This window comes from Balaenoptera musculus, chromosome 16 (genome assembly GCF_009873245.2).
Source record: "Balaenoptera musculus isolate JJ_BM4_2016_0621 chromosome 16, mBalMus1.pri.v3, whole genome shotgun sequence".
NCBI classification, from domain to species: Eukaryota; Metazoa; Chordata; class Mammalia; order Artiodactyla; family Balaenopteridae; genus Balaenoptera; species Balaenoptera musculus.
In genome coordinates this window covers 24219013-24235693 of record NC_045800.1, presented here as the reverse complement: position 1 = coordinate 24235693, position 16681 = coordinate 24219013, and the positions used below count along the sequence as shown (strand labels likewise).

Here is a 16681-nt window from a genome sequence, read left to right as displayed (position 1 = left end):
CCTATGTTGCCATTTTGGTCTACCCTCTCTGTTTCTTTCTGAATCTCTGTCTGTCTGTCTCTCTCTTTGCTGTGTGTCTATCTCATCTCTGTCTTGCCCACTATCTTCCTATCACCCTTTGTAGCCCCGTCTCTCTGTTAAACTACCTGTCCCAATGTCAGCTCTCTTTTCTTTTTCTATGTATATCTACATTGCTCCTTTAGACCTATTCTTCCTATCAGGCTGGGAACATTTCTCCCAAGAGTTCTGACCTGATGATCAGAGAGGAAAGGCAGTTTTTTCCTGCCAGCTCAGTTAGAGAAATCCTGAGGAAGTCCTCTAAACTGTCCTGGCATGTTCTGACCACCACAGCCAAGATGTCTCATGATCACGCTGGATCATGCACCATCCTGGGGGTTCAGAGGGATGGGCTCCTGGGATTGACCACCCTGGACAAAGCACATGGCGTGAGTTGGGTAGAACAGTCCTGCAAAGGGTGGAAGGGTTGTAGGGGTACTAAGCCAACCACGACCACAGGTGTCCACTCTCGGGAGCCAAGACCAACTCCAGAGAAACAAACACACAACTTAATAACAATACAAGTGCTAGAGGAAGTTTAATCTTGATTCCGAATTCTCTAGAAGTTCAAAGTGGGGAGAGCTAGAGTAATCAAGGAAGACTTCCAGGAGGACTTGATTCTTGGTTTTAACCTTAAAAGGTGTGTAAGATTTAGATAGGTGGAAAGGAGTGAGCAATCCTGGATGAAGGAGAAGTTTCTGTGCTTGTTTTATTGGTGTTGTTTGCCTTGTTTCAAGCTCCTAAGAGGCAAGGACTTTTCTTTTGTTAAAGAATATAGTGCTTGTTGCCCGTAGTTAGACTGTCATTATGGTTCCAATTCTGACCATCCTACCCTGCCATTGACCTTGGGGGAGGATAGAAGAATAATACCTGAGAGGCCTCTAGTTCTAAGAATACCAACTTGCTTATAAAGAAACAGGGAGGCTGAGGAACAGAGGTGTCCATATAGTCCCTTCTGTGTGTCTGACCTCAAGTGAGTTTCACATTGGAATTTTGTCATTGTCATGGGCAGATTGGGTTATTCATTAATTCAGTAAATACATCAGTAGCACCTAATATATACTAGGCACTTAGGTGCCAAGGATTCAAAGATAAATAGACAGAATCCTACTCCTTTAAAGTTTATATCCAAGTACAGAATTCACAGAAGTGCAATTACATGCGACCTGATTGAGTCATGCAATGCAGTGGTTCTAAGACTTGGCTGTGCATGGAAATCACCTGGGAGCTTTCAAAAATACGGATGCCAGGGCTTCCCTGGTGGCGCAGTGGTTAAGAATCCGCCTGCCAATGCAGGGGACACGGGTTCGAGCCCTGGTCCGGGAAAATCCCAGCTGCCGCGGAACAACTAAGCCCGTGCGCCACAACTACTGAGCCTGCACTCCACAGCCCGCGAGCCACAACTCCTGAAGCCTGTGCGCCTAGAGCCCGTGCTCCGCAACAAGAGAAGCCACCGCAGTGAGAAGCCCGTGCACCGCAACGAAGAGTAGCTCCCGCTCACCGCAACTAGAGAAAGCCCGCGCACAGCAACAAAGACCCAACGCAACCAAAAAAATAAATAAATAAAATAAATTTAAATTAAAAAAAAAAATACGGATGCCTTGAGCTTATCCCAAAAGTTTTGATTTCATTGGTTTGGGGAGGGGCCCAGACATCTGGATGTTTCTCAGCTCCCCCAGTGGCTCTCGTGAGCAGCCAAGTTTGAGAACCACCAAGGTTAGGATGCTGTGGAAGCAGACAAAGGTTCTTCAGTGAGATGAGGGATGGCTGGGCTGCTGGAGGGATGAGACCAACTGAGCACTGAAGGAAAGGGGAGAGGTAGCTGGAGAAGGAAAGGGGCAGGGAGAGAGTTGCATCTAAAGGACATTGCAAGCAGACGGGAGAAGAGCCAAGAAGGCTGGGAGCTGCTCTCGATGGAGAAATCTCAGTCAGTCAGTCCGTCTCTCTAGTTCTGGCCTAGTCCCTGTGTCATCAAGATACATATCCATTTCTCTGTGCCACAGTTTCCCAGTCAGTCAAATATAACTAATGATACCTGTTCTCCTTACATTAGGCATCAAATGAGGTGAGGAAAAATTAAAAGATAGTGTATCAGCGATCACTGGGAAAAAATACAGCATTAGAGTAAAACTTCTTTTATTCAGTATTTTTGGGGGAAAGAAGTATTTTACATAAATGAACTTTTAAAGTAACTGAAATTTAGCCATTCAAGACAACAATCATTAACAAATAAAAATCATTTCATTTTTCCTAACATAGGTCATTTGCAACCCTATTTTCTTAGAGTAAACTGATATCATTAGCCTCCTGCTTCCCGTTCTCTGCCTTCAGCCCCTCAGCAGAGATGTCGGATGCTGAACCGTGCTATAATAACAGCTATGGCCTCAGGATCAGAAGAAGTGCAGTAGATTTATGATGTGGAAGATTGGGTTTTGAGTTCTTCAGTCTGTTTTTCATAAGTTTTCAATTTGTCTTGCTATCTGGGTACCTTGATTCTCATTGTTTTAAATTCTCCTCTTCCTTTCTAACTTGCTGCCTCTTCTCTATTGAGGACTGTAAAACCAGAAAACCAATCTTAGAATGAAATTTAAAAGTAAAAAGACTGTGAGTCCAAGCTTGCTGGAGAGGGTGGATTATGTGATGTCTTTAGTGCATGAATGTTTTAATGTCTGTGTTGCCTTTTTTAACTGACTTTCTGGGTCTTACTCTGGCCTGGATGTCTCATGCAGGAGGTGGCTGACTGCACTTTATGTGTGGGAGGTTGGAGGCCCACAGGAATTAGTTTGTCAGGATTCTCAGCCTTCCTTTTTCTGACTATTGGCCATCAGCCTTTAAGGTTTCCCACTCCTATCACCAGAATTGTGTCCCTGTTAGACCAGATTTTGAATGTTTGTCACCAAACATTTATTGTTCACAAGGCAGAGGTAAGGAAGGGCAGATAGGTCCAAACTCAGGAGGGCAGGAGTGTCTGGAAGCAGATAGCCAGAACAGAGGCTAAACCACCTTCCCCAGGGGCAGAACGTGGTAGGGAGTAGCACACCCCAAGTGGGACGGCAGAGGGGAAGGAAGTGGTGGAAATAACCGGGTGTGACAAGACTGGGGAGGTGGAAGGTATGAGGTGGGGAAGGGTTAAGGACAGAGGTTTAGACCAGCTTTACTATGGAGTACATTACTCTGTGCTCCTTTATGTTTTTTTGCGAGTTACTGACTCCCTGACACTGCTCCAAGACACATGAGCTGTGACCATTATAGGTGACAGCTGCTAGAGAGAGCCACCCTGCAGGGGCTGCAAGTCGCCATATTCTGTGGGCCCCCACAGTGCAAGACAGGCCATCTTGAGAAAGTGGCTTTCTGAGGAATAACTCTGAATGGTTCCCCACTTTGTTGTCTGCCATCCTCACGGTCACTGAGCTTCTGACTCTCCTTTCCTTCCCCAGGTCGGTGGCCGGATTGGATAAGGAGGCGGACTTGGTGCACATGGAAGTGCGGACAGCTGATGGATGTGAGTGCTGAGGCCACCAGGCTGGGCCCCGGGAGATCTGCCTGCAGGTCTCCCTCCTCCCCCAATTTGCATTTTAATGGCTTGGGAAGATGAAAAGCCCTGAGCTCCCTTACTGCCCTGTGCATCTTATTTCCTAGAGTAGGGGAGAGGCCTCCAGTCCCAAGGGAGACGTTTCATTGAAATAAACCCTCAGGAATGAATTTTCTGGGGATGGGAGTTAATGTGACCAATTTTGAGGCTCCTGTTAGTCATTTCCTGGCATCTTCAGTGTAATTCAAATAGGGATGGCCATAGCTCATCGTGGTATTTTGCATTCACATGGTGAATAAGATGATGCCAGCTTTAAAAAAATAAACCTTTATATAGTCAAGATTACAAAAAAAAAAAGTAACTGGACAAACTATTTCCAGAATTGTTTGTTCATTCATTCAGCAAATATTTAGGGATGGCCTACTGTGTGCCAGGCAAGATTCTTAGCCCTGGAGATACAGTGGTGAGCAAGACCTCTGTTGTCCCGCAAATCAGCCATGGAATCCAAGATTTCAAACATGTGACCCCTTTGTACGTCATACACCTGTCTACATCTTGAACAGAATTTGACTGATAAAGTATCATTTTGCACCAACTCAAGTATCTATAGGACTCTTCCCTGTCCAAGAAAGATAAAATCAACTTAAATATGTGAAAATATATATATGAAATCTGAAAAATATATGAAAATATAATTAGCATATTCTAGATCACAAATAGAGCCAAATAATCCATGGAAATAATAGTGACCTTAGGGGTGCAGCAGATCAAAGCACCGGACTGTGAGTTGAGGTCCTGGGTCCTGCCACCCACTAGCCATGAGACCATGAGACCCCCTAACCTCTCTGTGCTCTGGTTTCCTACTATCTGAGGATTCTCATCCTTGCCCTGCCCACCTCATAGGGTTATGGGTTGAATGTACAAACATAAGGAGATTCTTTTTGACCTGGATGCAGGTATTGGGTGCGCTTGTGCTTTGTCCATGGGAAATCTACTGCTTTTGAAGCCAAACTCAGATGTATGCTAGAAACATGCACTTTGGGGAATATATTTTATTTGCTTTATTTCTATTTTTAAAAGAGTTAGAAGGCAATTGACACTTGTTACTATATGCCTGGCACTCTGCTGAGTTCCTTCCTTCCTTCCTCCCTTCCCTCCTTCCTCCCTTCCCTCCTTCTTTCTTTCCTCCTTCCTTCCTTCCTTCCTTCCTTCCTTCCTTCCTTTCTTTCTTTCTTTCTCTCTCTCTTTCTCTCTTTCTCTCTCTCTCTCTCTTTCTTTCTTTCTTTCTTTCTCTGATACAGCCAGGGATGAGGGATGACCCACACTATTTTTACATTTTTTTTTTTTTAACAGAAGAGTTATATAACATCTAGGGAGGTAATGCCACATATTCAAATTCACTGATCGTAAGCATGGTGAAGCCTAAATTCGAAATTACTCTTAGTGCTGAGAGAAAAAAAAAAACATGGGAAATTGGAGGACGAGTGGGATGGAGGGGTTTGAAGGAGCGTAGCGGAAAAGCAGGAGGGGAGCAGACAGCAGCTCTCAGAAGATGACCCACAGACAAGTGTTCAGGACAACCCCTGCCTTGGCTTTGCTTGTCATGTCAACAATTTTTTTTTTTAATTTTTGGCTGTGTTGGGTCTTCGTTTCTGTGCGAGGACTTTCTCCAGTTGTGGCAAGCGGGGGCCACTCTTCATCGCAGTGCGCGGGCCTCTCACTGTCGTGGCCTCTCTTGTTGCAGAGCACAGGCTCCAGATGCGCAGGCTCAGTAGTTGTGGCTCACGGGCCCAGTTGCTCCGCAGCATGTGGGATCTTCCCAGACCAGGGCTCGAACCCGTGTCCCCTGCATTAGCAGGCAGATTCTCAACCACTGCGCCACCAGGGAAGCCCCAACATGTTTAAGCTGTATATGTGATCTGTGGTGGTTGTAATATTGTAGAGTTGGAGGACACTTTATATGCCTGTCTGACCTCCTACCTAGGGTAGGAATCCCTTCCCCCAGAATCTCTTATAGTGTGTTCTCAGGTTTCATGAGCTCAGGCTTAAGACATATCCTTTTCTACTGCTGGACAGCTCCTTTTTTTTTTTCAAGGTAATTTCTTACATAAAGCTCAAACTTACCTTCTGAAAGTTCAAGAATTCTGGTCCACACTGGGATAAGGCCTGTGGTACAGAACTGCTGTGAAATTTTATGATATTAAAAATGCAAAACACATAGAAAAGTTCCTGACCTATTGTCAAGAATTGAATAAAGCAGACAGAAATAAAACAGGGATAAATGTCATACGCCACACTTAGGTTAAAGTATAGTATATATTAATTCTGTGTCATTTTTTAGGTTTGTTAAAATGAGTTTTTCAATACTTCAAAGTATCTTCTTTCAACCTAGTGAATTGGCTGTAACCCCCCTTTATTTAGAAAGTGCACATAACAAGACTGAACTAACCGGGGATGTTTTATTTTACATACCCTAATGAAATGTATGACTCCTTTCTTCTTTGGTATGTAGTGAATGCTTTCTTACACTCACACACTCACACATACACATACATCTCTATCTTTTTGATCATCACAAAAAGGCACAACATATATTTTATTTCCTTTTTTTTCCCCCTGATGTGGTAGCTTGGACTTGAATTTGCCCAAATTCACACAGATAGCCTAGTGATAGAATAAAAACTAGAACACAAAACTCTCAACACACTACAAATAGAGGAGAACTTCTGATAAAGAACAAGTACAAAAGACCCACAACTAACATCATATTTAATGATGAGATACTGAACGCTTTCCCCCTCAGGGCAGGAAAAAGGAAGGGATGTTTACTCTTTTTTTTTTTTTTTTGAACTTTTGAATTTTATTTTATTTATTTTTTTATACAGCAGGTTCTTATTAGTTGTCCATTTTACACATATTAGTGTATATATGGGATGTTTACTCTTAACACGCCTTTTCAACATGATGCTGGAAGTCCTAGTCAGTGCAATAAAGGAAGAAAAATGAAATGCAATTCATATAGATTACAAAGGAAAAAAATAAAACTGTCATTCTCGTTGACGTGATTCTCTATGTAGACTATCACAAGGAATCTACAAAACAAGCTGCTAGAACAAATATGTAAGTAGAGCAGGGTTGTTGGATACAAAACATTCAGTGGAGAGAGGATGATTATTTTTAATGAATGGCGTTGGAAAAAATTGGGCAGCCATATGGGGAAAATGAACTTCAACCTATGATTTACAACTTATACAAAATCTAACTCAAAATGGATCACATTTCTAAATGTAAAATATAAAATTATAAAACTTTTGGAAGAAACTATAGGAGAAAATCTTTATGACTTTAAATTGACACCAAGAGCAAAATTGATAAAATAAAGAATCCATAAATTGGACTTCATCAAAATTTTGTTCTTCAGAAGACACAATAAAGACAGTGGGAGAAACTATTTGCAGATCATATAACTAACAGAGGACTTATAGCCAGAACACATAAAGAACCTTTAAAGCATAGGAATAAGAAACAACCCCATTAAAAAAAATATATATAGGAAAAAGTTTGAACAGAACATTTACCAAGGAAAATATAAAGATGACAAGTAAACACAAGTATTTGCTATATTTGGAGTAAGTAATACCTAGATCCTTTGAGTCCTTTTGTTTTGTGACTCATATGTTTAAAAGAACAATAACAAAATTCTCTAAGAATCTTAAATCAGGAGAAATAATGGATCTTAGATAATTATTTTTCCTTCCTGAGACTTTCCTTCACTATTCCACTTTTTCTGGCATGTTCAAGTGTCTATTCCTTAATCAGCCCATTTCAGACCCTTTACCCTGTGTTATAGATTTGCTAACTGCTATTTTGAAAATTATCATCAAAGGGGTCTTGAGCAGTAAAATTCCATTTCTCTGCATCTTCCTGCATCACAGTTCTCATGGCCATTTTGCTCAACCAGTGGCATTCATGATCATCCTCTGGTGAGTTGGTTCCACTACAGATTCCTGGGGTCCACCTCAGAGGTTTTGGTTTAGGTGGTCTGGTACAGGACCTGGGCGTCTCCATATTGTTAAGCACACTCCCAGCGTGATTTTTTTTTTTTTTAAACTTTTAATTTTTTATTTAATTTAATTTATTTATTTATTTATGGCTGTGTTGGGTCTTCGTTTCTGCGCGAGGGCCCTCTCTAGTTGTGGCAAGCGGGGGCCACTCTTCATCGCGGTGCGCGGGCCCCTCACTATCGTGGCCTCTCTTGTTGCGGAGCATAGGCTCCAGACGCGCAGGCTCAGTAATTGTGGCTCACGGGCCCAGTTGCTTCGCGGCATGTGGGATCCTCCCAGACCAGGGCTCGAACCCGCGTCCCCTGCATCGGCAGGCAGACCCTCAACCACCGCGCCACCAGGGAAGCCCCCCAGCGTGATTTTGATCCAGGTGCTATTCAGAAACACTGCTGTGTGGATCCCTTACCTCATGTGGTGCTGGAGTCACAGCTCGGGGACAGTTATACCCTCAGTAAGCATGAACAAGGAGCCTTGGTATTGGAGTCGGGAATTACTCTGCTCCGTAGCACCTGGGCTGTCACAGGAATGCAGGTGAGAAGAACGTGTAAAGAGAGCAAATGGGTCTTTCTTTCCCTTCTAAAAAACAAAAATCAACAAGTCACAATTCATTATAAAGTGCTCTCCACATCAAGATAACTTTCAAATGTCTAAGATCATGGATGAGAGAACTTCTTAAATATTAGCAGGGATAGTATGAGCTTTGAAAAGATCTAAAGGGGATGGAAACAGGATATGCCTGTGAAAAAACAATTAAATGTTGCTTTATGTACTTCCCAGAGTATGGCAGAAATATAGAAATTTGTGTTACCTTTATTTATTGACCCACTCATAATTCACTCCACTGTGATAGAGCCCTTTCCATGTGTAGAAGACAAGAGGTTCTCAAAACGTAGCATTAAAATTGCCACACACACACACACACACACACACACACACACACACACACATAAACACTCACCTGGTCCCACCACAGATCAATGAAAGAAGATTCTCCAGGGGAAGGTCATGGGCATTGCCCTGTATAAAATTGTCCTAATGATTTTGAAGTACATGTGGGGTTGAGAACCACTGCACTAGATCTGAGCTTCTCCAACATTAACTACAAATGAGCCATCTGGAGAGCTTTTTAAAACACACCTTCCGTATTTCTGAGAATCTCCCAGCTGATGCTGCTGGCCAGTAGACCCCACTTTGATCAGGACTGCACTGCACGAAGCTGTGGAGGGTGTGTGGGTAAATAGGACACAATCAGCATTGAGTAGCAGAGGCAGATAAGTACACGGATTATTACTGCAATATAATGTGCTGAAGGCCGTGGGGACTCTGTTTTGTCTCATGAAGAAAGTGCTATCTGTGCGAACCAAAAGGCAGGGTAGCCCAATCGCTGAGGAGCGACTGAAGGCTGCACTGAAGAGCCCATGGTTAAGTTTCGCCTTGGGAGATGAGTTGGATTTTCCCAAGGGGATGGTAGAAAAGAAGAGTGAGAAAGTTATGCTAGACTTGTACTGTCCAATATGGTAACCATTCAGTTACACGCGGTTACTGAGCACTTGAAACGTGATGTCCAAATTGATGTGTGCCGTATGTGTGGAATACACACCAGATTTCAAAGACTCACTATGAATAAAATGATGGAAAATAGCCCATCAGTAATTTTTATATTAGTTTCATGATGAGATCAAAAAATTTTGGGTCAAATCAAATATGTTAAATGTACACTTTTCTGTTTACCTTTTAAGTATGGCTGCTGGGAAAGTTAAAAGGTCATTAGTAGCTCCACTGCACAGGACTGCCCTAGACTGAGGGGCTGCAGGTGCAGAAGCATGGCGTGTGGCTCTTCAGTGCGTGGTGTGGCATTGACAGTCCTGTCTCTAAACCTGGCTCCCACACTCTGGAGCAAACCCAACATAAACAGGTCTCCTTTTCTTGTTTAGATGTAAGCATCTCCACTCTTCCCCAGTCCTGGTCGTCCTCTTTGGGAATCAGACTTCCAGATTAAACTAAAGCCACTGAATTATCTCTTGCCTTGGCATGGTTTAAACAGGGCAAAGCCAACCAATTTGGTTAAAGCAGTGTGAAACCTGTTTCTGCCATGAGATTCAGGATTCAGATGGCTTTTTCTCCCATTCTCTTCTGGAAATCATCTCTGTCTGAATGTCTCAATGTCCCCTGTGAATATGCATATTTATATTCATATTCATGTTCTCTCTCCCTCCCTCTCTCTCTCTCTCTCTCTTTCACTCAGTTACTCAGTCACACACACACCCCTTCTCCATCCAAGAGACAATTGAGTGTCAATAGAAAGAGTATTAACTTGGTGCCCTAAGAGTTAAGTTGGAGAATTAACTCTGTCAATTAGAGCCTGTTTGACCCTGGACAATTTTTTTTTTTTTTTTTTTTTTTTGACCCTGGACAATTTTTTTAAAAACTTTCTGTGAATCTTCTAGTGCTTCACATGTTTGAATACGCAAATATAAGAGGTATTTTTATAATTTTTTTCGTCAGTTGGATAACAAAGATCTTATTGTAGAGTAAAATTTACAATGAGGCAGATTTCAGTTCAATGAACAAAGGAGGAACAATTAAGAGGACCCCAAAATGATACAGCCTGCTTTGTTAAGTAGTTGATTCCTCTTTATTGGAAATGTTCAAGCATAAGCTGTATGGGGGCCTTGTAGGACACTGTAATAAGCGAAACTCGACATGAGCTGAAAGTTTTTAGACATCTAGACTTGAGATTTCTAGAATCAAAACCCACAGCACATATACTACCATTCCTTGTCCTGGTACTATTATCAACTCTCTTCATCAATTACTGTACTTTCTCACTAAGCCAAGATAAAGCCCAATACATCTTAACAGAGCATTCCAGGAAGTCATTAGTAATCAAATGGGCTTGGCACACAAGGCAAAACTATTAGCCCTGAAGTCTAAACTGTAGGTTCTAGACACATAGAATAATGGCTCTTAAAGAACTTTGGGTTACTGACTAGTTCAATGGTTGTAAACTGTGTAACTCAGAGATCCAGCAGTATTCTAAGAACTCAGAGGCCAAGAAGAGGATAAAGGGGAGCTAAACCAATAGGATTACAAGCCTTCTGTTCATTTAGACAAGGCACACTAAAATCTACTTGATATATTGAGAATATAGGATTGTTTTTGATAAAGGACCTCAGAATTTTAAAAAATGGTTGGAATGGATTAGAAATTTTCAAATTGTATCACTCTCCAAAAAGCACCAAAACGTGTAACAATTTTCCCAAGGTCACATAGATAGTCAGTGACAGGGACTGAACCAGAATGTAGATTCTGGTCTGATTCTCAGCCTGATTTTCCTTCCAGGGTTCAAATACATAACGATTAGGATCACTGGTTCTGGTGTCAAGTCGCCTGGATTCAAATCCCAGAACCCTGAGGAGTATCAGGAATCCTAAGGTATTCAGGATCGCTGTGGTTTCTAAATGTCTATAACTCTGCCAGATTCTCCTTCTTTTCTAGAAGGAAAAGACACTAGAATTCTCCTGTGAGCAAAAAGAAGTTTCACAAAAACTCTAAACCCATAAGCACAATAGGAAGGAATAGTAGCTACCTTTTCTTGTTTTGCTGATTTTTATTACCTGCCTTGTCTCAGGTGCTGTGTTAGGCATTTGGAACAATGTCAATATCCTTTGTTTTGCCCTGTGCCTACAAATAGTTTAGCCTCACTCCCCAGTCAAGGAAAAGGAGGCTTTTGGAAGCTAAATAACTTTTCAGAGTTTCTTGGAATCTGCTCGATTTCACTTATTTGCATTTGAGAGTTAATGTTGTTATCTAAAATAAATAGCTCCTGGGTATTTCTCTAAGAAAAGACCTGAAGAGCTGAATTTGCTTTTTGTTCACAATTTTAGTTCACTTTTTCAATTTTGACAGTATTACCCAAAGGGATGGAAGTTGAGCGAATCATGGAAAGTTTTTTTCTCTGAGATGGCAAGAGGCATGACGTTTAGGATAGTTTGAATATTTAATAATCTTAAAGGCAAAACATAATCACAGGTCAGAATACAGCACAAATGTATCGGCTTTTAATGTAATTCAGTTCAGCTTAACTTGCATTTACTGAAGCTTTATAAAGTCAGTGCGAGGAGAGAAACAAAGATGACTAAGACTTTATCCAGCTTTCTAAGGAGGTGATCCTTTTGGAATGGTTTGACAGAGTGAGAAATGGTGGACTTCACGGTGAAACTCATTGATATAGATGGATGAGAAGCTTGCCTTAACAAAACTGTTGGTGGAAAAGCAACCTCTTAGGAAGATAAGACTAAGGATGTTGGGTTATCTGCTTTGTGCTCTTGCCACATTCCTCAGTTCTCAGATCCAGCACAGATCCCAAGGCATGTTCACTTGCGAATATCCCGTCTCTATCACTGGCCTGGGATTCTTCTGAGGGCAAGAACCAGTCTTATGTTCTCTGCTTTCTGGAACCTCAGGGAGTGTCTGATGCATGCAGCTTCTCTATACACCTTGACCCAATACAAAAGAAATTAATCAGTCAGTCTAAGGTCACCCCTTCTCAGCATATGAGACCCTTGGTCCACCATCTGTAAGATGAGGAGGCATGAGGCTGGACACAGTGGTGCAATGGTACCACCTTCCCTAAAGTCTTGCTAGCAGTACAGCTAGTTGAAATAGGGCCTGGTACTGATAGAGTTATGGAGCAGATCTCTCTATTCACAGGGAACAAAGCTTTTGACTTTTAGTTTTTGTAAGTGACCGCACCAGCTCTTAGAAATACATTAGAAAGACATTTGATATTTAGAAATACATTAATTATGAGGATGATGTGACTCTTAACCATTTGGGGAATCCCTCTCTTGTTTTCCCATAAGGGTATCCTAATGAGATCTTCATTCAGTTTGGTCTTTCTAGTTTTCCGTTTGAGGATGCTTTGAAGGAAAGGATGGGAAACAGCAGTTCTAGAATAAAGATTAATCCATGTCCACCCATTATCGTGTAATTATATAGTGCCTTCAGTGGGCTTTCCCTACCTAAACGTCCACATGCAGTTTTCACTCCCTTTTTTAGAAATTCCCTTCTCCCACAGAACACTTCTCCATCCATGCCAAACACAAGCACTGTCTCCTCCTTCAAGTCCTCCTTAATCCAGCTCCGATGTGCTTTTTCTTGTCTGAACACCTATAGCATTTAGAGACAGTAAACAGTGACGTCAATCCAGAATATGGCTTCACTAGCAGGACCTGTGCTGTCATGATCCTTCGATTCTCCACAGTAAAACAGAACATTACTTGTTAATTGTACGTAAGAAGGATGCTGAGTGTTAAATCTCCTTCCTTCTCTCTTTATGATTAAAAAGAACTAGCATTTGTTGATCCTTTAAAATGTATTCAACAACGTACTGACCTTTTTCATACATAATCTTATTTAATCCTGACGACGGTCCGGAGAGGCAAACACTTGTTTGTACCTCACAGATGAAAAGTGGAACTGCTGCTTAGCCCGGGGCAATCAGCAAGCAGCAAGTTCAGGATCTGAACTTCGCACTTTCTACCTTCAGAAGCCTTTCTCTCACACACCACAATATGCTTGAGAAGTCTGGACTGCTTTTCTTCCTTTTTATCGGGCATCTTGTGTTATTAAAACAAACACACACACAAACAAACAAGACCACAGTTGTTTAGAAGCCTATTTGGGGATTTCATGTTATATGATAAATATGTGCTTTCAGTTTCATCATAGAATCCTTATGACTGTATTCAGCCTCACTTGGAGATAATGTCCAAAGTCCAAATTTAAGACCTTTTGCAAGTTGGAGGCTTGAGCGAAGTGGTGATTCCTGCTCTCCTTTGACATCCCCAGTCCCCTGTGACACCCTCGGTCACTTCCACCTGGTAGCCTGGCCTGCCTGACATGTTCCTCTCCCCAGGCCCCCACTTGGGGTTCTCACCAGGCAGTGGGTATCTCTGTGTTTAGAAAAATAAAAGCATTGAGACTTCTGATATATGAGTCTGGCTACAGACTACAAGGCCCCTGAATTTTAAGTGGATTTCCCAAACGCAATTTTAGTGCTGCTTTCCTGTTAAATTGGACCTTTTTTTCCATGCTGGGCAGTGGCAAGCAGCAGGGGAGCCAAGAAGGAGGATGAGTGTGGCCCAATAGCTCACCTACCAGGGGCCACAGTTTAGGTAGGTTTCGGTTTTGTGTGGGGTGGCCTCAAGTACGCTTGATTCTTTTTTCAAAGTGTCCAAGTATGGGAGTAAATAGTAAATGGACAGGAGAGAAATGAGCCCATGGGAGGGATAAGCAGACGTCCTCCTGTGCACACCTTTGATTACCAGTACAAGGGGCTTTCCAAGACACTCGCTGGCGAGAAAGAAGCAGGTCATCAAGTCAACCCTTGTGGTTTCTTTACATGTCTTCACTGCAGCGTTTCACTGGGTTTTAGTGCTTTATGCTAGGAGCAAATTACTCAGGCTGGCGGGGGGGACCAAGACTATGCCTGGTGCTCCAAAGCGCTTCTAGTGTCCTTGGCCTCTCAGCCAGACGTGGAAAGCCTTGCCTTCCCTTGGCCTCTCAGCCAGACGTGGAAAGCCAGGCCATTCTCGGCTTTCTCTGTGGACAGAGACAAAAGGGAGGGGTCCGCAGGCGGTACTCACAGAATGGGGAACAAGGTGGTCTTGCCAACAGGTCAGGGAACATGGGGACAGGGCACAGTCTATTCCCTGGAGAGGTAGGTAGGGACCAACTTACAGAGTCGAGATACGAAATGAATGGCTCCTGGTGGACTGTAGGCTTGTTTTGTTTGGCCTAATACTGTTTGGCCTGCACCATATTTTAAATTTAAATTAGCTGTCCAGTTTTTACACATTAGGAAATGTCACATTAAAAAAACTGGGCCATTTAGCTTTATGTAGAAACTCAGAACATCTTATTCCTGCATCTCAGTGATGACTGATGCTGAGAGGCAGCTCCCCGTGAAGAGGTAAGTGTTGGCCATTTTCCTGCAGTCCCAGCCGTTCCTCAGTGACCCCTGACGCTGAGACCATGCACCCGCTGCCATCCATCGTCTTACCCCAGCTCAGTTTCCTCTTGTACATTATTTGCCTCGCCCCTGAGACATTTGACTTCATTAGGCTAGTTGTAAAAGGCCTTCTATTTTACAGAAGTATATTTGGGCTTTGTCCCCGGGCACTGAGAACCGTGGGTGACTTTGAAGCCGAGAGGGATTAGCTGAGGTTAGGTTTGAGAGGTGACGCTGGCTCCTTGCCTCGGGGCCACCCAGCTTGCACTCCATCCTGCACCTGAGCACCAGTTGTGAAATGGACGCAGCAGGCAACACAGATGGGAAGGCCTTTTCCAGGCAAGTGGCAGGGGTCGTGGAGAGAAGAGAGAGGCTGGAAGCACTTCAGAGGCAGAGTTTTCAAGGCTGGGAACCAGCTGGATTGCATGGCATGTGGAGGAAAGAAAAGTGAAGAGGCTTGAGCTACTGGGCAGATGATGAGACCGCTGATGGAGAGAGTGAGATTAGTGTTTGACGTGTCTGGAGGAAGGGCACCAGAGCAAATTGGCTTTGCCCAGATACAGACATTTGAAAAGTAGGGCTATAGCACATAATGAATTCATTTCCTACCAAAGCATGTTTCTTTGTTAAATTAGCGTTTTGTTTATTCATAAATGTGTGTAATAGCTAGCTATAAATTATATGAGTGAACCCCTTCCTAGACAGCAGGGCCTTTCACAATAGAAAATCTCTGTCTCGTGCACTGCCATATTCCTGGTGGTTAAATAATACCCAATACATTATATGCACACAAGAAATACTTTCTGGATCAATCAATCAATAAATTAATTAAAGGTCAATAATTAGGAAAAATTTAAAGTACCCTTGTTTTACACTCAGTTGTTATAAATTTTTGTTTATTTAAACTTTTGCCTTTATTTATCTCTGCCGCTTACCACCCCTTCCAGTGTAGCCTCCGAAACGTACTCACATCTGTGCACATATTTAAGTGGGCAAGCGCATTAGATGTATGTAGTAATGCATGTCATTTTAGATGATAACAAAGACGTCTCTGCTTTTAATCCTAAAATGACCTCTATTTTTCACTTTGACCCATTTATTATTTTTAAGTACCATTAAATAAACAATACACATTTTTAAAGCAAGTGTATACAGAGGTTTCTTTATAGAGATTCACATGTGGTTTTTCCTTGGGGAACAAAAAGCTGAATGGATTGTCTTCCTCGGGTGACCCTGTCGTCATGATCAGAATGCTGAGGCTCGAGGATTTCTCATTCAGCTACAGCTGCTGCCATAATTTTGTGGGGTTAGTTGAGGAAGGTTCAGCTGCTGAGATCTTTAGAAAATTTTACAAGTAATTATACAGGTTTTACTTATAATAAGTAAGTACCTTCTTATTGTAAACACAAGAAAGACGTATATAATATAAAAAGCAAAGGCCCCACTTCTACTCTCCTTAAGTCCATCCCTTTCCCCCAAAGTAGTCATAGCTAATTTATATAGATGTCTTTTAAAACATTTTTTCCTATGCAGTTATGGCACAAACCTGTATTTATAAAGACATTGTTCTTTGTTTTTTTATAAATTGGATCGTGCCATACATGTTGCTAAATAATTTTTTAAAAGGTTGCAGAACAATGCACCTTGGGGAAATCAGCACCTGATGCATATGTATCTACCTAATTCTTCTATTCACAACATGGTGCTTTGTTATATGTGTACGTTTGTTTATTTAAATGTTCTTTAATTCATGGACATTTAGCCAGTTTCTGGTTTTTCACTGCTATGAATAATGCCACAATGAACATTTTTGCCCTTGCCTCTTTGTGAAAATATATGAGTATTTCTCCAGAAAACGCCCCTTGAATTAGAATTGCTGGTAAAAAGATATGTACATTTAAAATTCTGATAGATATTTCAAATTTGTTCCTTCAAAAATCTGTACCAGGAATAAAGATGCAGACGTAGAGAATGGACTTGAGGACACGGGGAGGGGGAAGGGTAAGCTGGGAC

The 16681-nt window shown here is 42.1% G+C and overlaps 1 protein-coding gene across 1 annotated transcript in view; it reads left to right on the top strand.

The window, feature by feature from the left end:
* The window catches only part of SORCS3 (sortilin related VPS10 domain containing receptor 3), a 588465-nt gene that overhangs the window by 429206 nt on the left and 142578 nt on the right, over positions 1-16681 (top strand). The window contains exon 6 of the mRNA XM_036828794.1: positions 3495-3559. Within this exon, the coding sequence (XP_036684689.1) occupies positions 3495-3559 (65 nt within the window). The remainder of the gene's footprint in view (positions 1-3494; positions 3560-16681) is intronic.